Source organism: Macaca thibetana, chromosome 15, assembly GCF_024542745.1.
Source record: "Macaca thibetana thibetana isolate TM-01 chromosome 15, ASM2454274v1, whole genome shotgun sequence".
NCBI classification, from domain to species: domain Eukaryota; kingdom Metazoa; phylum Chordata; class Mammalia; order Primates; family Cercopithecidae; genus Macaca; species Macaca thibetana.
Genome location: NC_065592.1, coordinates 3,631,505 through 3,654,020, shown reverse-complemented (window position 1 = coordinate 3,654,020; position 22,516 = coordinate 3,631,505). Strand labels below are relative to the sequence as shown.

General features: G+C 61.3%; 3 protein-coding genes across 18 annotated transcripts in view; all 3 read right to left on the bottom strand.

Annotated features, from left to right (window-relative positions):
* Positions 1 to 22,516, bottom strand: part of PHPT1 (phosphohistidine phosphatase 1) — a 64,454-nt gene that overhangs the window by 10,071 nt on the left and 31,867 nt on the right. The window contains exon 1 of one of the 13 annotated variants that reach the window (XM_050760397.1): positions 19,584 to 19,587. The exons of 10 other annotated variants lie outside the window; for them this stretch is intronic. The gene's annotated coding sequence lies outside the window, so the exon portion shown is untranslated. Of the gene's footprint in view, positions 1 to 11,626; positions 11,631 to 15,403; positions 15,408 to 19,583; positions 19,588 to 22,516 lie in introns of those variants that run through there. 2 more of the 13 variants (XM_050760387.1, XM_050760393.1) reach the window with 2 other exon arrangements.
* Positions 253 to 22,516, bottom strand: part of RABL6 (RAB, member RAS oncogene family like 6) — a 136,769-nt gene continuing 114,505 nt past the window's right edge. For 2 of the 4 annotated variants that reach the window (XM_050759883.1, XM_050759882.1), the window contains 15 exons: positions 18,236 to 18,370; positions 15,056 to 15,103; positions 12,261 to 12,313; positions 11,319 to 11,410; positions 8,972 to 9,112; positions 8,464 to 8,569; positions 5,443 to 5,546; positions 4,458 to 4,571; positions 3,660 to 3,976; positions 3,309 to 3,462; positions 2,227 to 2,439; positions 1,862 to 2,126; positions 1,496 to 1,667; positions 1,217 to 1,272; positions 253 to 1,106 (listed from right to left, as the gene is read on the bottom strand). In XM_050759883.1, coding sequence (XP_050615840.1) covers positions 906 to 1,106; positions 1,217 to 1,272; positions 1,496 to 1,667; positions 1,862 to 2,126; positions 2,227 to 2,439; positions 3,309 to 3,462; positions 3,660 to 3,976; positions 4,458 to 4,571; positions 5,443 to 5,546; positions 8,464 to 8,569; positions 8,972 to 9,112; positions 11,319 to 11,410; positions 12,261 to 12,313; positions 15,056 to 15,103; positions 18,236 to 18,370 — 2,171 coding nt within the window. In that variant the 3' untranslated portion in view covers positions 253 to 905. The remainder of the gene's footprint in view (positions 1,107 to 1,216; positions 1,273 to 1,495; positions 1,668 to 1,861; positions 2,127 to 2,226; positions 2,440 to 3,308; positions 3,463 to 3,659; positions 3,977 to 4,457; positions 4,572 to 5,442; positions 5,547 to 8,463; positions 8,570 to 8,971; positions 9,113 to 11,318; positions 11,411 to 12,260; positions 12,314 to 15,055; positions 15,104 to 18,235; positions 18,371 to 22,516) is intronic. The other 2 variants (XM_050759884.1, XM_050759885.1) reach the window with 2 other exon arrangements.
* Positions 9,740 to 11,309, bottom strand: LOC126937077 (uncharacterized). The gene has a single exon (XM_050760316.1). It carries the CDS (start codon positions 10,467 to 10,469, stop codon positions 9,789 to 9,791), a length of 681 nt encoding a protein of 226 aa, XP_050616273.1. The 5' UTR covers positions 10,470 to 11,309; the 3' UTR covers positions 9,740 to 9,788.

The following is a 22,516-nucleotide window of genomic DNA, read 5'->3' as shown; positions in this document are numbered from 1 at the left end:
GCAGGCGGCTGCCTGGGAGCCGTGCAGACTGGACTTCCACCGCATGGGGCTGCGGACCCCCAAGCGTGCTGGCTGCAGCTGCTGAGCCCTGGCACAGGTGGGCTGGGATGTACCCAGGGTGTGGCCAGGGTTGGTGGGATGTCCTCACAGCATTGCTGGGCAGCCTCCTGCCTCAGAGGACTTCCCTGACAACCCATGGCAGCCTGGGCCCGAGGCAGCGGGAGCAGGTGCAGGGAGAAGAACAGACACACGCAGAGTGAAACAGGAGTGCTTTATGGTCTGAGTGGAGGGTTTGGGAGGCGTGCCTCCCAGCTCCCGCCTGTGGGCTCACCTGAGCAGGGGCGCAGCTGAGGCCGCTGTGGGAAACAGCCCCCATCCCCAGGAGAGGCCCTGCATGCTGCCTTCGGTCTCTCGCCAGCCGTGCCTAGCGTGGGGCCTGGGCTGCCCTTTAGGGTGGGTCTGCACACCCATGTTCAGGGCTCCCAGCCGGAAGCGGAGCCATAGGCATGCTGCGGCCCTGGGTGAGCGTGGAGGGCAAGCAGGTGCCGGGGCAGCGTGCACCCCGCAGCCAAGCGGCCCCTGCCCAGCCTCTGTAAACAGACCCTCATGCCCCTGGGCCTCAGTCACATCCCTGAGAAACACTGGGGACTGGCGGCTCTGCCCCGAGAGGGCCAGGGTGTCCACCGAGCCTGGCCAAAGCCAGCTGTCCCCTCCCTCCTTGCAGAGCAGGCTCACACCGGGTCTGGAGGCCCAGTCCGGGGACACCAACGCCCAGCCTCTTCCAGCTCAGAAGTGCACACGGCAGCCACTGGGCAGCGGCAAAGGCGATGGTGCAGAGGCAAATGCCTCCCCAGGCAGTGACAGGCACGCCCCCCCACCCCAGGGCGGCCACTGCCCCGGTTGGCCTAGAGCTCCTCATAATCGCCACCCCCAGGGTGGCGGCCGCCCGGGGCCCCGCCCCCCAGGAAAGCCTCCAGCTCATCAGCAGCCGTCCTCTCCCTGCTGCGTGGGGGCCGCTGCTGCCGCCGCCGCCGCTCCTCCTTGCCCTCCTCCTTGTCCTTGCTCTTCTTATGTTTGCTCTTCTTCTTGGCAGCCTTTTCTTCCTGCTGAGGAGCACAAGGAGGGGGGCGCCATGGAGTCACAGGAGGCCAGAGCCCCAGTCCCAGGACCACACACCGCCCAGCCCTGGCCTGTCAGGAAGGGGAGTAGCTGGTACCTCTTTGCCTTTCTTCTTCTTCTTCTTCTCCTTAGAGGGGGTTTTGCCCTCCTTACCTGCACAGACAGGACAGGCGGGCTCAAACACAAAGCAGTGAGCCCCAGCCCTCCAGGAGGCCCTGCTGAGGGACAGGACCACACTCCTGCAGGGGGCTGCCAGGAGCATGGCACTGCCTCCTGGACTCAGGAAAGGCCCCCGGCCAGTGGCCAGCAGCTGGGAGGAGGCCCACATTCTACCCAGACTCCAGCAGGCTGACCGCACTCCGCTGCCCCCGCCCACCTTCCTCGCTGCTCTCCTTGGGCCCAGCCTCCTCCAGCCCCAGCCCGAAGAGGTCCGAGTCATTCTTCAGTCTGAAGGTGGGGAGAGGGAGCTTGGGGGGCGGGGGCGGCTGAGCAAGGGCCTCGTCCTCGTCAGTCACGTCGGAGGGGTCATCTCGCACGGGAAACTCATCCTGCAGCAGGGAGAGCAGCTGGTCAGGCCGTCGTCCCTCCCACACCCTCAGGGGTTGTGGGGTCTCAAACCCAGCCGGAAGGCCCAAGTGTGGGGACATGAGACGCCTCTTTCAGAAGCCTCCTCCCACTGCACCCACCCACTGAGAGGCTATGGCCTCCTGGCTGACCTCTGCCCGGGGAGCACCTGTCTTACCACCCTGCGCTGTGTGTCTGACGCCTCGCTCTCAAAGTCGGGGTCATCCATGACAAAGGACAGCATCTGTGCAGCGATGGGCCCCTCGGGGTCACTCTCGGATGAGGACGCCTGCTCACCCTTCCCCGGCTCAATCTCAGCAGGGGGCCTGGTGCTGCTGTGCTTTTCCGGACCTGTGCGAACAGAGGCACCGCCTGGCCGGGGCGGTGCTGCGGCCCTCGTGGGAGCTGTCCCCCTCCGTGGCTTTGAAGCTGGTGTGGAGGACCTTTGTGGACGAGCAGAGGGTCAGTCAGGGTCCTCCGGAGGTGTCCTGAGCTGCCCCACCCCGGTCTCCAGGCCACACCCCTGGGGACACCTGCCCTTACCACTTGGTCTCTGGCTCTGAGCACTGCTGGGGAGCCGGGGCAGGGCCTTTTGGGGGATCCACCACTTCTGCTTCCTCCTCACTTGAAAGAGTGATGTTCTGACTGGGGACGGGACCAGCGGGTGGTGGGGAACTCCCACGTGGCTGGTCTTCGAGGTCCACATCGTCCTGGAACCCTGCCACCATCGGGTTGCTGCCCAGGGCCTCCGCATCACTGCAAAGCAGGGGGCAAAGTGGTCAGAGGCCACAGGGTAGGGATGGCCGGCCGGGCTCACAGGCCTTGGTTCCAGGCACCCTGGTACCCGGCACACCCTGGCCGTGGGGCCACCCCGCCCCAGGTGCTGTGTTCTAGGGGAAGCCTCCTCGTGGCTGTCACAGGGCTGCTGAGAAAGGGGTCAGCGGCTCAAGGTCGGACACAGTGTTGCCCTGTGGTCGGTCCATGGGCGAAGGATGTGGGGCCGCGCAGGTGGGCGCTCATGGAGGAGGCGGGCCCAGCTCAGGGCCACCAGGCTTTCCATCCTTTGTGTATTTCTGGAGGAAGCTGCCGCCCCACAGCAATGAGTGAGGCTGAGGTGCTGAGGCCACCGGGGGTGGAGTATGTCCAATGGAGTCCACACCTGGGACCAAACGCAGGGCTTTGCTGCAGGCAGAGTTCGGGGAAACTTGGCAGAGCGGTGGGAGAGGGGCTGGCAGACAGATGGGGAGGCAGCTCTAGCTTCCAGCTCTAGGACCTGCAGGAAGCCGCCCCCAGCTCTGCAGCACCCGGACCCTGGCCCTGCGGAGACAACATCTGGTGGCCTGAACCTCCTGTATCACCTGGAGTGGCCTTGCCAGTGGCCTCCGTGTGGAATCTGCCCACAGAAGACTCCAAGGTGCCCCTGTCCTCTCCAGGGTGTGGGCAGAGCAGGTGGCCAGGCCTTTCTGAGGTCTGGAAGCCCCGTCTAAGCTCTTCCCTCATCTGCTCCAGCCACAGATCTGCTCTGTCCTCAGTCAACAGAGACCCCAGGAAGCCAACCCCACCTGCTGCTCGGGCGCCCTAGAGGCTGGGGGCAATGGGAGAGGAGGTCCAGGCCCACCCCTCACCTGTCGCTGTCCTGCTGGGCAGCCTTGGCCCCCACCTTCTTCTCGTCCCTGGCGGGGGTCGCATCTTCCAGGAAGCTGCGGTCCAGGCGGTCGTCGGGAACGAAGTCCTCCACGCTCGGCACTGCTGCTGGGGCCTCGGCGGCCAGGACTGGCTCTGTAAACAGTGATGCCGGGTCCTCTCCTCAGCACCAGAACCCTCACTGCACCCAACCCCAAGCCAGGCCCACCAGGGACGTGCCCACGGGACTGGGACAAGCAGGAAGAAGTACGGAGCGCTCCGAGACCCAGAGCCCCACCTGTGAGGGCGTGAGGGACCGGGACCGCTTTGGGAGGGGCAGCTCCAGGGCCTACCTGGAGGTGGAGGGGCTGCCTCGGCGGCAGGTGACGTCCCAAACAGCCTCGAGATGATGCTGCGCCGCGGGGCGGGGGCTGAGGGGCACGCAGGTGGCGGCAGGGCCTCTGAGGGTGGTGCAGGGGGCACAGAGGATGGTGGGGCGGCATTGAGGGGCAGCTGTGGGGCGGGCTGGGGTGTGCCGGGGCTGGAGCTCCCCGTGGACACAGCGCCTGGAGGCACCACCGGTGACTGGGAGCCCGAGGATGGGCTCTGCCCGTTGGCCACCAGTGGGGACGCATGGCCGCGGCTGCGAGCCTCCATCATCTCCAGGAAGCTGGAAGGCAGAAGGCAGGTGAGAAGCCTGGCTCCCCCGCCTCACTGAGGCCCGCAGGTGACAGGGGCTCTCTGCTGCTGCGGATAGGGCAGGGAAGAGCCGCCGTGTTCTGGGCCATCATCCCCACCCACTGCCAAGAGCAGCAGCGCTGGCCGGGCGGGGGCTCACGCCTGTCATCCGAGCACTGTGGGAGGCCGAGGCGGGCAGATCACAAGGTCAGGAAATAAGACCGTCCTGGCTAACACAGTGAAACCCCGTCTCTACTAAAAATACAAAAAAATTAGCCGGGCATGGTGGTGGGCGCCTGTAGCCTCAGCTACTCGGGAGGCTGAGGCAGGAGAATGGAGTGAACCTGGGAGGCGGAGCTTGCAGTGAGCCGAGATCACGCCACTGCACTCCGGCCTGGGCAACACAGCACGACCCTGTCTCAGAAAAAAAGAGCAGCAGCCCCGAAGGGCGGGGACAGCAGGCACCAGCATGCCTGTGTTCAGCTCCCCGGAAAGTCATTTCGGATCTGTTCTGAGGCACAGCCTTTGGGGGCTCCATGCAGAGGTGGCCAGATGGCAGCAAGTGGACCTTCCCGTGAGGGGGGATTCTGGGAAGAGGAGGGGCTGGGGCTTGGTGGAGCACGTGCGGCCATCGCAGCATCCAGCTGGCCCAACTCTCAGTCCCAGGAAATGCCAGGATTGGTTCAACAGAGAAGCGCCCATGCCGGGGGGTCCATTCTGGGAGCCAGAAGCCATGGGTCCCTCTCCAGGCATCAGACTGCCTTCCCTCTCAGTCTCTTGCTGTGTCTCAACCAACAGCCAGATCCGAGGTGACCCACAGGGCTCTCCCTCTGGAAACAGAGACCTGCTGGGGGGCCTCAGGAGGGTCGCTGATTCCGCGGTCCCTGCCTGGGGAGGCACCAGGGGAGGCACCAAGCCCCCAGCTGTGCAGGAGCCTGAGGCAGAGAACGGCCAGCTGTCCCACTGCCCGCAACCCCCGGGGCTGCGCGTGCTGCCCAGGCCCACTCAGGAGGATGCTCTGAGCCGCCCTCTGCTATCAAGGACCAGAGACCTTCATGTCCTGGTCCGTATGCCTCTTCAGCACAGGGAGCTTCCCAAAGTCAAGGAGCTGACCAGAAAGCACACCCCACACTGGCATCAACGTGGGAAGCTAAGCCCCTGATGGGCAGGCAGCCCCAGCACGACTCCACCAGCATCAGCACCTGGCCATGGTCAGCGGTGCTCAGAGCGGCAGGCACGGCATGACCTGTACGAGGAGTCTATGCCAGGTGTGACTGAGGGGGCTGCTGGGGGCAGTGCCAACCTGAGCCCTCCTCCACCTGTGCCCCAAGAGAACTAATTTACCACAAACGGGGGGCACTCCAAATGGGTTCCTCTCCTTGGTGCAGCCCATGGCCCGGCACCACGGCCGCGCCTGCAGCCCCCACACTGACCCCGCGGGCGGACGCAGCCACATACATGCCGTAGTTCTGGTCCTCCGTCTCCTGCTGCACCGACAGCTCCTCCAGTGTGGCGTCCATGTCCAGCTGGTTTGTCTCCAGCTGCCGCAGCAGCGTCTCCCTCTGCAGAAGGGGAGCACACAGGCCTGAGCAGGGGCCCTTCCTGCTGCGACTGCCCCAGCCCGACAGCAGCTGAGTGCACGGGGGACGCCTCCTGCTGACTAAACCAGGAGATGCTGCAGGGACGGGTGCTCAGTAACTCATGGAGCTCTGGGCTGGGCCTCACTGGAACCACAGAAGCCCACATGATTCCTCTGCAGCGACCGGCACAACACCTACAGGCTGCCAGCATGGCTTAGGGGACAGCTCTGCCACAGGCATAAACCTCAAAGCACCCCACCCACACGCACCTCCAAGGGTGAAGAAGCCTCACCTTCACCTGGAAAACCAAGCCTCTCTACTCCCCGCCGTGCACACCTCTGGTGGCAGGACACAGCCCCGGCCACGCATCGCCACCGTCCCCACACCCACAGGCAGCTGGCTCTGGAGCAAACCGCTGCCCTCCTGGCCTGGAGCCCCAGGCTGGTCTGAGGCCGGTCCATGTCACTGCTCACTTTAGATTCAAATTAAATACAAACGCCAGAGCCTCACGAACCCCTGATCTCAGGTGAGCCACTGCGCCTGGCCCCTTCTCTCTTTTTTTAATAGAGATGGGGTCTCGCTATGTTGCCTAGACTGGTTTCGAATTCCTGAACTCAAGTGATCCTCCCACCGTGGCCTCTGCTGAAATTACAGGCCTCAGCTACCTGCCTGGCCTCTTTTTTTTTTTTTTAAATCAGCTTTTTCAGGTTGAAGAGATTTTTTTTTTTTTTAGAACAGGGTCTTGCTATATTTATTGCCCAGGCAGATCTTGAACTCCTGGGCTCAAGCTATCCTCCCGCCTCTACCTCCCTAAGAGCTGAGATTATAGGCGTGAGCCACCGTGCCCAGCCTGGAGGGGTTTTTAAAATAAAAATGTGGGCCGGGCGCGGTGGCTCACGCCGGCAATCCCAGCACGTTGGGAGGCCGAGACGGGCGGATCACGAGATCAGGAGATCGAGACCATCCTGGCTAACCCGGTGAAACCCCGTTTCTACTAAAAATACAAAAAACTAGCCAGGTGCAGTGGCAGGCGCCTGTAGTCACAGCTACTCGGGAGGCTGAGGCAGGAGAATGACGGGAACCCGGGAGGCGGAGCTTGCAGTGAGCCGAGATCGCACCACTGCACTCCAGCCTGGGTGACAGAGCGAGACTGTCTCAAAAAAATAAAAATAAAAATAAAAAAATTAAATAAAATAAATAAAAACGTGAGGCCGGGCGCGGTGGCTCACACCTGTAATCCCAGCATTTTGGGAGGCCAAGGCGGGCAGATCATGAGGTCAAGAGATGGAGACCATCCTGGCCAATATGGCGAAACCCCCTCTCTACTAAAAATACAAAAATTAACCAGGCGTGGTGGCAGGTGCCTGTAATCCCAGCTACTTGGGAGGCTGAGGCAGAAGAATCGCTTGAACCCAGGAGGCGGAGGTTGCAGTGAGGTGAGGTCGCACCACTGTACTCCAGCCTAAGTGACAGACTGAGACTCCATCTCCCACCCCCCAAAAAAAGGATATTAAAGTCAGTAAGGTCGCCGAAAATGGCTACAACAACAACAAAATGTGATTTTAACCAAATGTGTGAACTCTGGATCCTACTCTGGATACTGACTAAATACCTGATGATCTGAAGAACTCTTTGAAATCTTTGGAAATTTTAGTTTTTAAATTTGTTATTGTGGCTTATTTCTCCAAGAAAAACCTGTGACTTTAATGTGAGGTATTACATTAGGTACTATGGTCAGGTTAAAAAAAACAGAACGGATTTTTTAGAGATGTGTTTGAAATATTTTTAGGTGACAAAAAGGCCTGAAATTTGCTTCCAGGCCATCCAGGGGCAAGACAAAGAGGAAATGGGGGTCCCGCTGCTGAGACGGGTGAGGACATTAGATCTGCTTGAGCACATCCATAGCAAAAGGAGAGTGACACACAGCTCAGCCCTACGCTTCCAGCTCAAGACTGTCCAGGGCCCCGTGCTCTCCCTGGGAGGCTCTGGAAGCGTTTGGAGGGTAAACCATCAGGGAATGGAGCAGCGAGCAGTGGGGAGCTCCCCAAGGAGTAACCAACCCAGTGATGAGGGGACAGCTCTGCAGGAAGGACGGGCCTCCCCAGGAGTGCCGGCACCACACAAGTCTGACTGCCGGCCTTCCTTCCCACCGAAACGTCCCCAGCAGCAGTCCCAGCCTGTAGGCGTCCTCACTTCTTCTGACACCAGGAGGACAGCACAGCCCCTTCCCTGGGCAAGCCTGACATCCTTCTGGAGAAAGACCAAGGCTGCTACAGCTGCGGCTGGGCCCCAGGTCCCCCAGACCCAGTCAGGGCAGCCCAGGGCGAGGAGGTTCAAGCCTCATCGTTTGCTGGGCTCCTTTGCAGCCACAGCTGGCCTGGCCCCTTGTTTCTACAAGGGAAGTTGAGTTTAGTCCACAGACCAAAGTTGGTTCCCTGGTTTTGACACAAGCACCAGGGAAATGTGAGATGTGAACAGCGAGTACCTCGGTGGCTCACGCCTGACATCCCAGCACTTTGGGAGACTGAGGTGGGAGGATTGCCTGAGCCCAGGAGTTTGAGGCTGCAGTGAGCCATGATTGCGCCACTGCACTGCAGCCTGGGTCACACAGCAAGACCTTATCTCAACAAACAAAAGCAACCAGAAACACTGGGGGAAACTGAGCAAGGGGTCTCCGCAGAGGTGGAGGGGCTCCTGGAACTGGGTCTAGCCCTCAGGACCCTGCACCCTCTGCCACCCAGAGCAGGCAGGCGCAGTAGAACGTTGGGCCCTTGCCAGCAGCCAACCTCTGAGCAGGCCCACAGCTTTCTCAGGCATTAGGAGGGAGGCCTGTCCAGGGAGACGCCTGGAAAGAGGTGAGAGACCAGCATCCACTCCACCCCACACGGTGAGTGCTTACCTGAAGCTGCAAAAATGGGATATTGAAGAACTTATGAAGATACTTTAGGCCAAAGCTGTTCTTCATGGAAGACTCAGCGTAGCGGAAGTAGGAGGAACCTGGAGGTCTGCTTTCAGAAAGGAAGAAAGATGCAAGAGAAAGACCCTTGCCCCGGTGCCAAGGACCACCCCTGGGCCCACGGCTGCCGGTCCGCACTGCCCTCCCTCCTCCTGCAGGCTCCTGAGGCCACAGGACCCTGCTGAGCCCTGCTAACCAGCTAAGCTGAGTGCCCTTCTGCAGGTGACCCCCACGGTGCCAGCACCTCACCCCGGCACACAGTTCCCAGCACAGTTCCTGGCAATGCCATTGGGGAGACCCAGGCTTCAGTGAGCCCCACGCCGCGGCGTGACCTGACATCCCCTGGCCCCCGTGCTAACGCTAACCCCTCCCCCGGCCTCTGCCTCAGCACCCTCCCCCACGCACCAGAGCACCAGGCAGGGTCCCTTGGGAGCAGGGCCACTGCACTCACCTGTCCAGGTTGTCGATGAAGTCACGCACGTCGTCCGGCAGGATGACTCGGTGCTCGCCCATGTCCCGGTAGTTCCCCAGCACGCACACTGGCACATGGGTGGGCACTTTCGGAAGCTCCCGGAGAATATAATTGAAGGTCCTCAGGGAACAGGTGAGGACCTGGCTTAGTTTCAGCTCTGCGACGCCCTGTCCCTCCCTGGGAAGCTACTGTGTGCCCAGGCCCGAGGACGGTGGCTGCTTCTCATTTCCAACATCCCACCCACCGGAAGCACGCCTCGAGCGTGCAGAGCGAGAAGGAAGTGCCTCGAGGGCCTTCGCACCCCTCCCAGCCCGCAGCCCTTGACCGCACCCCACACTGGAATGCCCCTGTCTGTCCCTGCCTTCCCTCAGAGCGCCCCGCGTCCACATCCCTACAAAACCACCTCTGGCTTTGCCTGCGTCCACCCTCATCCCACACTGTCCTCTGTGCCCCTCGGCATTGACCCTGTGGCTGCTCGTCCAGGCTCCCTGCCCACCGGGGAGGCCAAGGACACCCTGGGGTGCCTCTGCTACTGCCGGTCAAGCGGCTGTTTGGAGAGCCTTGTCTTAAGCAGACATCTCCGGGAACGGATGGCAAGTCTCCAGAATCTGCCTGGCGCGGAGCTGCCAGTTTCTCAGCTGCACAGTTTTCCAAAAGGCTTGTGAAGAAATAACTAGCGCTTCAAGTGACAAAACTTCCCGACTGAGAGAAAGCCAACACAAGTGGGTGAAAAACGCAGCATCCGAAGTTTGTAACTCCGTTTTCTTTCATTTGCACAGTCATTTAAACCGGTCCCTCACCAAGGCCGGCCCAGGGGCACCTCTGGTCCTAAGCAGGCGGCCCTCTGGCGTCTCCCGCTCCTTGCAGCTGTGAAGGGCCTGCGTGGCGCTAGAAGCCGCCGTCTGAGCCAGTGGTGTTTTCCGTCCTTCATGTTGGGCAGCAGGGGCGCCAAAGCATTGCTACCACAGGCATCGCCCACCCAGGCTGGTGCTGCCAACAGGGTCTCTGGGCCCACAGGTGAGTGCCTTTGCCACATCTTCCCAGGCTGGCTGGAGTCTCGCTGTCCCTCCTGCCCGCTCCTCACATGGCAGCCCAGGCGGATGCAGCTCCCTCCAGGCCGTTCCCGCGGCAGCAGTGGGAGGTGTCGTGGAGGCCACTCTGCGTCCACACTCAGCTTCGCTTGGGAAAAGCCACTTCCCACCCACCAGGACAGCAGGCTGGCCTGGACAGGAGAGGCTGGAGGGAGAGCAGCACCACTGCTCGCCCAGGTGAGGCTGGCGTGTGTGCGCCCGAGCTGGACTCGTGCCCCGGGTGGGTCCACCAGCCCCGTGCGTAGTTCTCCTGCCATCCGTGTGCCACACCCCCACCAAGGGCTCTCCCGAGGGTGCCTGCAGTCAGTCCTTGGCGGTGGTGCTGCAGGCTGGGAGGGCAGGCAGGGTTCCCAGCATGAGCAAAGGTTGGCAGAGGCCCAGAGCATGGCCGGCCAGGCGCTGCAAGCCGCCCTCAGGCCTGGGCTGCTGATGCGTGCTAAGTGTGCGGCCCCGTGACAGGCGGTGTGCTTAACCCTGGTGCGGGGGTCTTCCCAAGTAAGAGAAGCTGCTGACCAGGCCCCCAGGCCAGACCCACTGCTGGGAAGAGCAGATGCCTGGACGCGTCGAATGCGCTGCTCCTAGTGCTCCAGGCACTGGCTGTGGGTAGGAGGGGCCCCGCGCCAGGAGGCTGGTCTCCACAAGGCCCTCGTTCTTCTAGGAGCCTTGCACCAAGTGTGTGTCTGTAGCACCCCCACGCTGGGGCTCCAGTGCGTCCCGGGGGACACTGCACTTCTGAGGAGCTGAGTGGATCCCACGTGACTCCACACAGTGGCCTCTGGGCGCTTGTGCCTAGTCCCCCAGAGATAGTCCTGAGTGCCACTGCCCTTAGCAGATTTTGCTGTCATCTTCTTGCTAGAATGAATCTTGGCGTGGGTTCTCCTGGGTCATGGAAGACGGAGGTCTCGGGGAGCCCTCAACACAAGCAGCCACTTGCTTCTGCCAAATCCCAGATGGTTTTTCAGGAAGAATAATGGGGCTATGGAAGGTACATGCCTTGCCCCAGACACCTTTCGCAGCTGGCCGCGCCATCCCGCCCCATATGCACAGACATAGCTGTTGCCTAGTCCGACATCCAGGCCACTGCCCCTCGTGGCTGAGCCGCCACAGCTGCCCAGCAAGAGTCCCTTGGCCCTGCAGAATGATGCCACTCTAACCGTTATCTGCTGCACAGAGAGGGCGCCCAAGGGGCTAGGGGGTGACAGTTACCGGCGGCCGCCCCGCCAGCTCCCGCTTACCACTGCTTGGTGATGTCAAACATCATGACCACGCCGTTGCAGCTCTTGTACACGTCCAGGAACTCGGCATCCAGGGCCATGTCGGACTCCGCCTGGGGACGGAGGGAATAGTAATGAGACTGGACCAGGATGGGCCCCACCCATGTGGCCCACAGTCCTGGAAAAGGCTGGATAGTTTTCTAATCTGGAAAGATAACGGCCAGTCCCATTTGGAAACGATACGCTGAAGAGATGGGATAGCTAAACACAGGTTTGCCCCAAAGGCTCTGACAGTCAACCCCAGCCTCGCTGGCAGCTCCCTCAACAAGCCCCCTACTCAGGACCTCACATTAATCACAGCAGTGTCTGCCCCAGGCCTCACGGATGACCAAACCACCACTCGAAAATAGAGGCAGGCGCCGGACTACCAGCCGCCCTCGGCTAGATGTACATTCCGGAAGCTTCCAGTGCCCACAAACAGGGCTGGCTGCAGTGCTGTGGGCAGAGTCACTCCACCCCATGCTCTAAAGGGAGTGGGATGCACTGCACGGAGGGTGCGAGGCCCCGGGTGCGTCAGGCTCAGGTTGGGTTGGCCCCAGGTGGCTCCAGGGAGAGAAACACGCCCACAGCCACCACTGCAAGATGTGTCCTGTGCTTTGAAGGGCCGAGCCCACTGTGACTGGGATAAAAGTTTGGCGAATTCACTTAAATACTTCTCAGATCACTCAAATGCCAGTAGGGGTCAGTCCAACACAATGTCTAGTACAGGTGAGCCAGCCACCAGCCACCCCCAAATGCAGCCATGGCAGTGTGGGGTTTGCGGAGCAGGTGGGAAGCCCAGCAGTCCCCGTGGCCACAGCATAACTGGGGTGCTTGGGGTCAAAGGCGAGTGAAGTGTTGGGCACCGGCTCACGCACCCCAGGGCACTGAGCCACTGCTACCCGCTGTGCACCGGACACTCACCTCCTGGGGGTCGTTCTCCATCTTTAAGCCGTCGCCTCGCTTTTTGCATTTTCCTTATTTAAAAACAAACAAAAATTACGAGGTGGAATCCCTGGGCCACAGGAGGAGCATGGGTCCCCCTTGGCCACTCAGCCCCCAGCTCTGGCAGGTGCCCTGCTCCACCACCCCAAGCAGCCTGCAGTGCGGGCACCCACGAACTCTGGAGCAGCGGGACCTGGGCAAGGCCCTGCTGTCGGCTTTGGGGGCAGGGCTGGGCTGGGCATGGACAGAAGGTGCTAGATGGGGCCCATGGGCTCAGCAGCTGCTGGACAGGCTGCGGTGGGATGGCCCACAGCCCTGCACCAGGAGGGTTTGCTGCTGAAGGAAGGGCCCCCTCCCCAGCTCCCCCAAGTCCAGGGCGGGAGGAAGTACAAGGGATATGGTGGGAAAGTGAGGGGCTCCCCCTGGGGTGAAAGTAGGGAGAGGAGCGCACAGACTCTCAAGGCAACAACCAACACGGGAGAAAAGGAGAGGAGGGCAGGGATCCCAGCCCTGAAGAGGCCTGGGGAGGCAGAAGGGCAGCTGTGTGGTGTCCACGGTCTGGGTCCCCCTGAGCCTCTGCCATCAAGGTCACCATGGCTCTCCTGACCAGTGAGGGGCCACGGCCCCTCCCTCTATCTCCACAATGCTGACCTGAGGAGAAAGGGCTCCAGACCATCCTGGGAACTCTGGGGATCCCAGTCTTGAAGTCACGGACTGGGACAACAAACAAAACCCCTAAGAACAGATGGGGCTCATGTGTTTAAAACGCCACCTCCACTTTATTCCACAGTTTGTTTCTGAACTGCTCACCACGATGTGACCCGGTAGGGGGGTCAGCCCCTCCCTCACAGGTACAGGAGACAGAACCAGCCCAGAGGAGCCTGCCTAGTCCAGCCACAAAGGGCTCAGCACAGCACTGCTGGCTGTCTGGGGCCTGTACCCAGGAAGGATGCCCACAGCCTAACCAGCACCCCCCTGGGCTAGCCACTGAGGCCAGTCGGATCTGCTCTGGGGAGAGCAGGCAGAGCTGGAGGGGAGCCGGGCCCTGGCTGTCCAGGCGGAGGTGAGGGATGTCGGCTCACCTTGAGGCTCCTCCATCCTCCATTCAGCCTCCCTCCGGGCAGCCTGCCCCGTGCAGCCCCCGCTGAGCCTGATGGCCTCACCTTCCCCTTCCCCTCGAGAACTCACCAGGTGACCATGAGGCCTCAGCACCCTCCACTGCACTCCCCACTGGCCGCCCCGGCTGCTGTGGGCGGTGCTCACACCTTGCACAGTGGGCACGGAGTCAGGGTGGCAGTGGAAGGCATGCCAGGCCCCGTCATGGAGCTGGGGGGACCTTTCCCTCCCGAGGGGCCCTGGTTTAGGCTGAGTGAGACTCCCCGGTGGGTGCTAACAGGTGATGCAAGGGTACACATGCAACCCCAGAGGAAGCCCAGCACTGGGCCGGGCGGCCTCTGCACCCAAAGGCCTCCACGGCAGCCCCAGGCACGACAGGCCACCAGGAGGGGGTCCCATCCTAAGCCATGGAGACCACACCCATCACAGTGCCCAGATACGAACCCCTGTCTACGGGAAGCCTGTGCCCGCTCCACACACGGGCAAAGCCAGGGGGCCACAGCCAGGGAGCCAGAGCTGGAGGGAGGCACAGGAAATCTCTACAGCTCCGGAAGGGACCCTGCCCCGGATGGGGGAAGCATCCCAGGATGCGACTCAGGGCAGCCCCGCCTGAGACACCTGGGGGCCACAGGCAGATCTAATAGCTTCCCCTCACAGTGGGGACGGGGACAATGACGGGGCAGTGGGTGGCCACCTCTAACGCCAGAGACCACGCAGAGCTCTGCAGACACAGCATCTGGAACACCAGGTCAGCATGGGCCACACAGAGTCCAGCGCAGCATGGTGGGAGCCGCAGGGGCCCAGCACCCCTGCAGGAACTGCATGAGAACCCGTCTCTGAACCCCATGGCCAAACCCACCCCAACAAAACACAGGTGGAGGAAGGGGAGCATGCGCCGTCCAGACAGACACCATCACACAGACCGCGGCCGCCTTTCCAGCAGAACCTCGTAACGAGGCCACAGTCAGGCCTGCGAGGCTGGGGCGTGCATGTGGCCAGCCCTGCACACACCACACATGCCCACAGACCACGGGCCCAGGGAGGGCCCTGCACACACACACCACACATGCCCACAGACCACGATTCCGGGGAGGGCCGTGAGCTCCACTCTGAGGACTTAGAGGAACTTGTGACCTTGTGGCTGAGGAGGAGACCGACGATGTCGAGGACACCCCGGGGGCTGCTGCAGCCCTCCCATGGCCCCCAGAGCGCGGGTCTGTGTGGCTGGGGATCCCTGGCGGGAACACATCCCTCTAGACAGCCTGTCTCCGGAGCACAGGAGCTGGGTCCTCGGCTGTGGGCATGGGGCCACCTGGTGCTGGATCGCTCTGCCAGGCAGTGCAGGAGGGCTCCCAAAATAGCACCCCAGGCCTTGGGGCTCAAAGCACACCCCCGGCCGCACCTGCCACCGCCGTGCATGCCGTCACTCAGAGGCGGGAGGAATGCTAACTAAAGCAGCAAAGCATGTGGCGCCACAGGAGGGCTGTGCTGTGCCGCGGGGTCACCACTGGATGTGGAGGGGAGCAGAGCAGCAAGACCCTGGGCACCGTCCACGAGGACAGTGGGTGATGCATGGGCACCGGGGGAAAGAAAGGAAGCCTCTCTGCACAGAGCACACAGTCCCAGAGAGAAGCAGACACAGAACACAGACGCCTCACCTTTGTCCACCACATCCCAGACTTCAACCTTCACGATGTCATCCGTGGCTGAAACAGGAAGAATCCTAAGATTAGTGCCCAATATGAAGTTCCCAGGGTGGCACAAAGCGGTCAGGCTGGTGTGGTTGTCTGTGCGCCGCAGGCACCAGCTCCCACCAGGACTTCCGAGTGTCCAGAAACCCAGGATATGCTCCCTCAAGATGACCACACAGGGAGCGGCTCCTTCAGGCCTCCGCTCAGACACAGCTTCAGCGACAAACTGAACGCACAGTATCTCCCTCCACAGCCCCAGTCCCGGGCATGGCTCCCTATCTCCTCGGCCCCGATCCTGGGCACGGCCTCCTCCCTCCCCGGCCCCGATCCTGGGCACGGCCCCTCCCTCCCGGGCCCCGATCCTGGGCACGGCCCCTCCCTCCCGGGCCCCGATCCTGGGCACGGCCCCTCCCTCCCGGGCCCCGATCCTGGGCACGGCCCCTCCCTCCCGGGCCCTGATCCTGGGCACGGCCCCTCCCTCCTGGGCCCCGATCCTGGGCACGGCTCCCTGGCTCCCTACCTCCTCAGCCCCGATCCTGGGCATGGCCCCTCCCTCCTGGGCCCCGATCCTGGGCATGGCTCCCTATGTCCTCGGCCCCGATCCTGGGCACGGCCCCCTCCCTCCTCAATCCTGGGCACGGCCCCTCCCTCCTGGGCCCCGATCCTGGGCACGGCCCCTCCCTCCTGGGCCCCGATCCTGGGCACGGCTCCCTACCTCCTCGGCCCCGATCCTGGGCATGGCCCCTCCCTCCCGGGCCCTGATCCTGAGCATGGTCCCCTCCCTCCCGGGCCCCGATCCTGGGCACGGCCCCCTCCCTCCCCGATCCTGGGCACGGCCCCCTCCGTCCCCGATCCTGGGCACGACCCCCTCACCCCTCGGTCCCAATCCTGGGCACGACCCCTTCACTCCTCGGCCCCGATCCTGGGCATGGCCCCTCTCTCCCCGGCCCTGATCCTGGGCACGGCCCCCTCCCTCCCTGGCCCCGATCCTGAGCACGACCCCCTCACTCCTCAGTCCCAATCCTGGGCATGACCCCCTCAGACCCCCTCACTCCTCGGCCCCAATCCTGGGCACGGCTCCCTCCCTCCCTGGCCCCGATCCTGGGCATGGCCCCCTCCCTCCCAGGCCCTGATCCTTGGCACGGCCCCCTCCCTCCTGGGCCCCGATCCTGAGCACGACCCCCTCACTCCTCGGTCCCGATCCTGGGCACAACCCCCTCACTCCTCGGCCCCGATCCTGGGCACGGCCCCCTCCCTCCCGGGCCCTGATCCTGGGCATGGCCCCTCTCTCCCCGGCCCTGATCCTGGGCACGGCCCCCTCCCTCCTGGGCCCCGATCCTGAGCACGGCTCCCTCCCTCCGGGGCCCTGATCCTGGGCACGGCCCCCTCCCTCCCTGGCCCCAAACCTGGGTCCCTCCCTGCAGGGCCCTGATCCTGGGCACGGCCCCTCCTGGCCTCAGCATACTGGAAGGTGACCCTCCTGGCTGGGTGGGTGTCTTTGTTTTGCCCATAGTCTCCATGAGAGCTGGTGCGCTCCTGCTGACGGGTGTGAACAAACGGGCCCACCTGTGTCACCTTCTCCTGACCCTGTTTCTGCATCCAGTGACTGGCCTCTGGTTCACTTTGAGGGAGTGGGATGTAAGTAACCACTTGAGGGCAGAGACCGGACCCTCCCTTCGGAGCCATCTGACAGGCCCCAGGCCTGCCCCATGCTGCACCATCACGGCTGGGCCTGCTGGTGCTGCCTGCTCCTCCTGAGCACCCACGACTGTGCCCTATTGTGGGGCATGTTGGGGTCTGGGGGAGCCGATGGATGGAGCCTCCCGCCCACCCAAGGATTCCAAGGGGAAGGGAGAACCAGAGGGGAGAGGCACACCCAGGCCCCTCACACCGCCAGGCACCTGCACACCAACCACATCTGCACACCAACCACATCGTCGCCTGAGCAGAGGGGCATAAACGCTGCCATCAGCCTCACCCCAAACCAGGAAGAGAGTGCGGTGGCAGGTAGAGCTTCTGCGTGCCGGCCCTGTGGGCTCTGTGTCCTGTCAGCCCAGCACCACCTTCCCAGGCCCTAGAGAGCAGCAGATGCCCAGCAACTCCACAGCTGTTCTGCACAGCAGTCCAGGCGTCAGCTGTCACCATGTGGCAGCTGAAACTCATCTTTGCCTCCCACTAGTAACCCACTAGGTTTTATTATTTTTTTTCAGTGAAAAGGAATGGTTAAGCGCAATGGCTCATGCCTGTAATCCCAGCGCTTTGGGAACCCAAGGCGGGTGAATCACATGGTCAGAGTTCAAGGCCAGCCTGGCCAAGATGGTGAGACCCGTCTCTACTAAAAATATAAAAAATTAGCCGGGTGTGGTGGCGGACGCCTGTAATCCCAGCTACTCAGGAGGCTGAGGCAGAGAATTGCTTGAACCCAGTTCCAGTGAGCCGAGATCTTGCCGCTGCACTGCAGCCTGTGCACCAGAGCGAGATTGTCTCAAAAATAAACAAACAAAAAACAGACCAACAAACAAAAAAAACAGCCCCAAGGCTTTTTACTGTCAGGATTCTGAACACACAGGGCAGCTGCTCTGCCTCCCACAGCACGAGCCTTGGAGCCGCCACAGCTATCACCTCCCCCACCTTCCTGCATCTACCCAGGCACCAGCACCCAACTGAGACCCTGGGGAGGGGTCTACCCCACCATCCAGCCCACCTCACTGAATCTTTTAAGTGACACAAACTTTCCGCAGGAGCAAGGCTCAAAGGTCTTATTACTGTTTCTGGTGCTGGCGCAGATGTGGGGCTGGGCCCAAGAAAAAACACCACGTGCTCCAAGAGGGCACAGGCCCGGGAGTGCTCCTCAGAAGACACCTCCTTTCAGTCCCCCAGGCGCCCGCGTGCCCACTCACCTGCGGCCACTGCTGTCCCAAGCTGAGCCTCCCAGCTCAGCGGGGCTTCATGAAGCTCACTCAGGCAGCAGGGTGATCCACCCCAAAAGAGCCCCCAGAGTTCACTCCGGGACCCCCACGCAAGCAGGGTCCCTCACAGACAAGAACTCTTTGGGGAGACCCCCTCTGGGGAACGCATCTCCCAAGAACCAGGGCCAAGGAAGTGGAGGCCTGGAGCCCGAACCCCCGAGGCGCCCGCCACACTCACTCTTGTAGCTCCAGTGGATGCTGGTGACCTGGATCTCCTGCGTGGGGATGTACTCCTCCACGAACGGCCGGCCCTGCAGGCGGTGCCACAGCGCTGTCTTGCCCGTGTTCCTGTCTCCCCGGATCACTATCTTCACTGCGGGCACGAAGAGTAAAAGAAAAGGCCAATCAAACGAACCGAATCCAAGTTGCAGATTTAAGAGCAATTACAAAGAGAGCCGGTTCTGCTGCCACCTGTTTATCTTTCTTGCCAGAGTCAGACTCAGGAGACCCGCAGGCAGGGAAGGAAGACCATGGGTGGGAACCATGGTGACCTCTCCCATCAGGAGGACACCTGGCGGCCCACAGAGCATCGATGGCGACCGGGGCCCAAGGGGCAGCTAGGGGTCCTCCTGGGCTGCTGGAGGCCACAACCCGGGTCAGGCTTTCTACTTGGAGGACATGGTTCTGCCCTAGAGCCCACCCCGAGACCCCTGGGGACCCTCAGGGTCAGGGGCCGCCGCCTGCGGAGCTCGCCACAGCACCCCAGGCTTCCGCGGATTGCTCCTAACCAAGTTTTCTGCAGCCCTGGTGTCTTCAATGCACAATTCTGCAGAGCGTGGGGCCTGCATCCCAGCTCATGCACAACATGTGTGTGCCGGGTAGCCCCGGGCCTGGGCCTCCTTGCTCCGGGGCTGGGTTGGAGAGACCACTGCCCAGCTTGTTTGGAAAATGTGACGGGCGGGGGGGGAGGGAGGGCAGCTGGGAGGGGAGTGCGAGGTTAGCAAAGGCAGGAGGTGGCTCAGAATGGGTGGACAGGGGGATGGACCTGGCACCCGACTGGACTAAGAACAGACAGCCTGCGGAGGTGTTGGAAGAACAGGATGGAGAAGGACCGAGAAGCTGTGTGGACACAGCAGCCAGCAATGAGACAGCTGCCCTCGGACCTGGGCAGACCCCGAGCTTCTCACACGGGTCTCGGTGAGCCCACCGCAGCCACGGGGGAGAGCAGAAGCCCTGGCCGTCCTCCGCGTTTCCATGAGGGGAGAGCCAGGGAAGACGTCGGGAAGGGAGCCGGTGGCGGGGAGCAGAGGAAACCGAGGAGCAGGTCTGCAGGCTCCTCCCACTTCCCCACGTCTCAGGTCTCCCGCCGGCTCCCCGCATCTTCGGTCAGGTCTGCAGGCTGCTCTCGCTCCCGCAACTCCCCACCAGGTTTTCTGTCAGGAGGACCCCACGCTCCCAACACAGAGGGCGCCCGGCCTCGGAGCTCCGAGGGGCCCTGGGCTGTCCCTGTGGCCCACCCGGCTCCTCTCTCCTGGCCCCGTTCCCTCCTCCTGCCTCAAGGCACCGTTTCCACAATCGTTTCTTTTCCCCCGAAGCTTATTCATTTCCTCACCCATTCTAGGTACCTCAACGTGCCAGCTTGCAACACCTCTGGCCAGATTTCACGTGCCGGCCTGCCCTGCGACAAAGCCACCAGAGGGGACCCGGGAGCCCTCACGGCCACGGCGGCCGCACACGCCGGGGCAGCCAGGCGGCTCCGCGCTCCTCCCGGCCGAGCCCACCCCGCGAAGGCGGGGCCCTGTTCCCCTCCCTCCCGGCGGCGGACCTGGAGACCGAGGCCGCCCGCAGCGCCCCCAGCCCGGCGGCCCAGCCTGTGGTGAGCAGCAGCCACAAGCGGAGCCGCAGGCGCTCAGCGCAGCCGGGAGGGAGTCAGGCCCCCGAGAGACGGCAGCGGCGCCCTCCCTCCTCCGTCCCGAGGCAGGAACCCGGGGGCAGCCCACAGCTCTAGGCTCAGCCTGGCGGCCGCCGCCCCCCACAAGAGCAGCAGCCCAGGCTCGCAGGGACTGCCCGGGCCGCGCACGCACAGCCTCGCTGGGCCCGCGAGAGAACGGCGGCGCCATCCACGTCCGTCCAGCGGCCCCGAGGCCCACGGCCTGAGCGGCGGCCCACGAGCTGTGCTTCCCGGTGCGTCCACATGCGGTGGTCCCCTCCGGGTCCTTCCCGGGGTGGGGCGTTAGCGACGCGGAGAGCTGAGACGTCCCAGCGACCGCCCGTCTTCCCGCCGCCAGAACCAACGCGCTCACGTCCCCGGGTCCCGGCATCTTGGCTCCTCCACCCTACGCATCAGAAAATCCCCTCCCTTCATTCTGTAAAACTGGCACATGCTCTTTGTAAGGAACTTAAACAAGGTAGACAAGCACAGAGATTCATGTGAACAAAGCCTCCCAATGCCACTGCCGGAAACCTGCCCTCATGAACGTGGGAGCTCATTCCACGCATCTGGTCCGTTTTGCTTCTCCAGGATGTCGGAGTTAGGGTCGCACCGAATAATTTCTCTCGCTCAGCGATACGCACTTAAGGCTCCTGCAGGCCTCTTCAAGGCTTGAGAACATCTTTTCAGGACTAAATAATGTTCCACCATCTGGATGCACGGAGTTTATCTAGTGAAGTTCATCTAGTGAAGGACGTCTTTCTTGGCCGCACTTTTCCTTGAATTTCCATTGATATTTTTCTCTTTTCGTAATTTACATTATTTGAATACTGCAACACTCACACTCAGCCTCTATTTTTTTTTTTCGTATCATTACCTGTCATTCTGCTGTGAGATTTTCCCTTTATTTTCTAAACTTTCCTTTGATTTTTTTTTTTTCAAAAATTATTATTGGCCAGGCACGGTGGTGACTCACGCCTCTAATCCCAGCACTTTGGGAGGCCGAGGCGGGCGATCACTTGACGTCAGGAGTTCCAGACCAGCCTGGCCAACATGGAGAAACCCTGTTTTTTTTTTTTTTTTTTTGAGACGGAGTCTTGCTCTGTCTCCCAGGCTGGAGTGCAGTGGCCGGATCTCAGCTCATTGCAAGCTCCGCCTCCCGGGTCCACGCCATTCTCCTGCCTCAGCCTCCCGAGTAGCTGGGACTACAGGCACCCGCCACCTCACCCGGCTAGTTTTTTTTTGTATTTTTTAGTAGAGACGGGGTTTCACCGTGTTAGCCAGGATGGTCTCGATCTCCTGACCTCATGATCCACCCGTCTCGGCCTCCCAAAGTGCTGGGATTACAGGCTTGAGCCACCGCGCCCGGCCGAGAAACCCTGTCTTTACTAAAAATACAAAATTACCCGGGCATGGTGGTGGGCACCTGTAATCCCAGCTACTCGGGAGGCTGAGACAGGAGAATTGCTTAACCCCAGGAGGTGGAGGTTGCAGTGAGCTGAGATTATGACACTGCATGCCAACCTGGGCAAGAGAGCAAGACTCTGTCTCAAAAAAAAAAAAAAAAAAAAAAAAAGTATTGTTTTTACAAACAGGGTCTCGCTGTCACCTAGGCTAGAGCCAGACCAGTGGCACGATCCTACCTCACTGCAGCCTCAATCTCCTGGGCTCAAGTGATCCTCCCACCTTAGCCTCCCAAGTAGCTCGGACTACAGACACCTGCCAGTTAGTTTTTTTTTTTTTTCTTTTTTTTTTTGAAGACAGAGTCTCACTCTGTCGCACAGGCTGGAGTGCAGTGGTGTGATCTTGGCTCACTGCAACCTCCACCTCCTGGATTCAAGTGATTCTCCCGCCTCAGCCTCCCAAGTAGCTGGGACTACAGGCACATGCCGTCATGCCTAATTTTTTGTATTTTAGTAGAGCCGGGGATTCACCATGTTGCCCGGGCTGGTCTCGAACTCCTGAGCTCAGGCAATCCGCCTGCCTTGCCCTCCCAAAGTGCTAGGATTACAGGTGTGAGCCACTGCGCCAGGCCTAGTTTTTTTTACTATGTTTTTCTTAGAGAGACGGGGTTTTGCTTTTTGCCCAAGCTGGTCTCAACCTCCTGGGCTCAAGCAATCCTCCTGCCTCAGCCTCCCAAAATGCTGGGATTACAGGCATAAGCCATGGCACCAGTGAGGATGGTCCACTTTAATCTACGTTCCTTGAGCCTTTAGGTCCAGAGAATTTCTGTGAGTCTGCGGTAACCCTTCACATTTCTACCTGTTCTCTTTCATCTTGAAGTATATTCTGCATAGCATCACTGTAGCTGCGGCAGGTAGGACTATAGCTAGAGCGGCTTTCTTAGTTTACCTAGGGTCTTGTTTACCTAGTGTCTTGTTTCCAACTCCTAACTTTCAACACCATTGTTTTGGATGTGTCTCTTATACACCACATAGCCAAATTAAAGAAAAAAATCCCTCGAATCTCACATTCTTTCGAGCTGGTGAGTTCTGTTTACTGACAACTGCTGCTGCCATGTTATTTTATGATTTTTAGTTCCTGCTCTGGTTCACTCGCACCTCCCCCAGCCTTCTATGCCTTTGATTA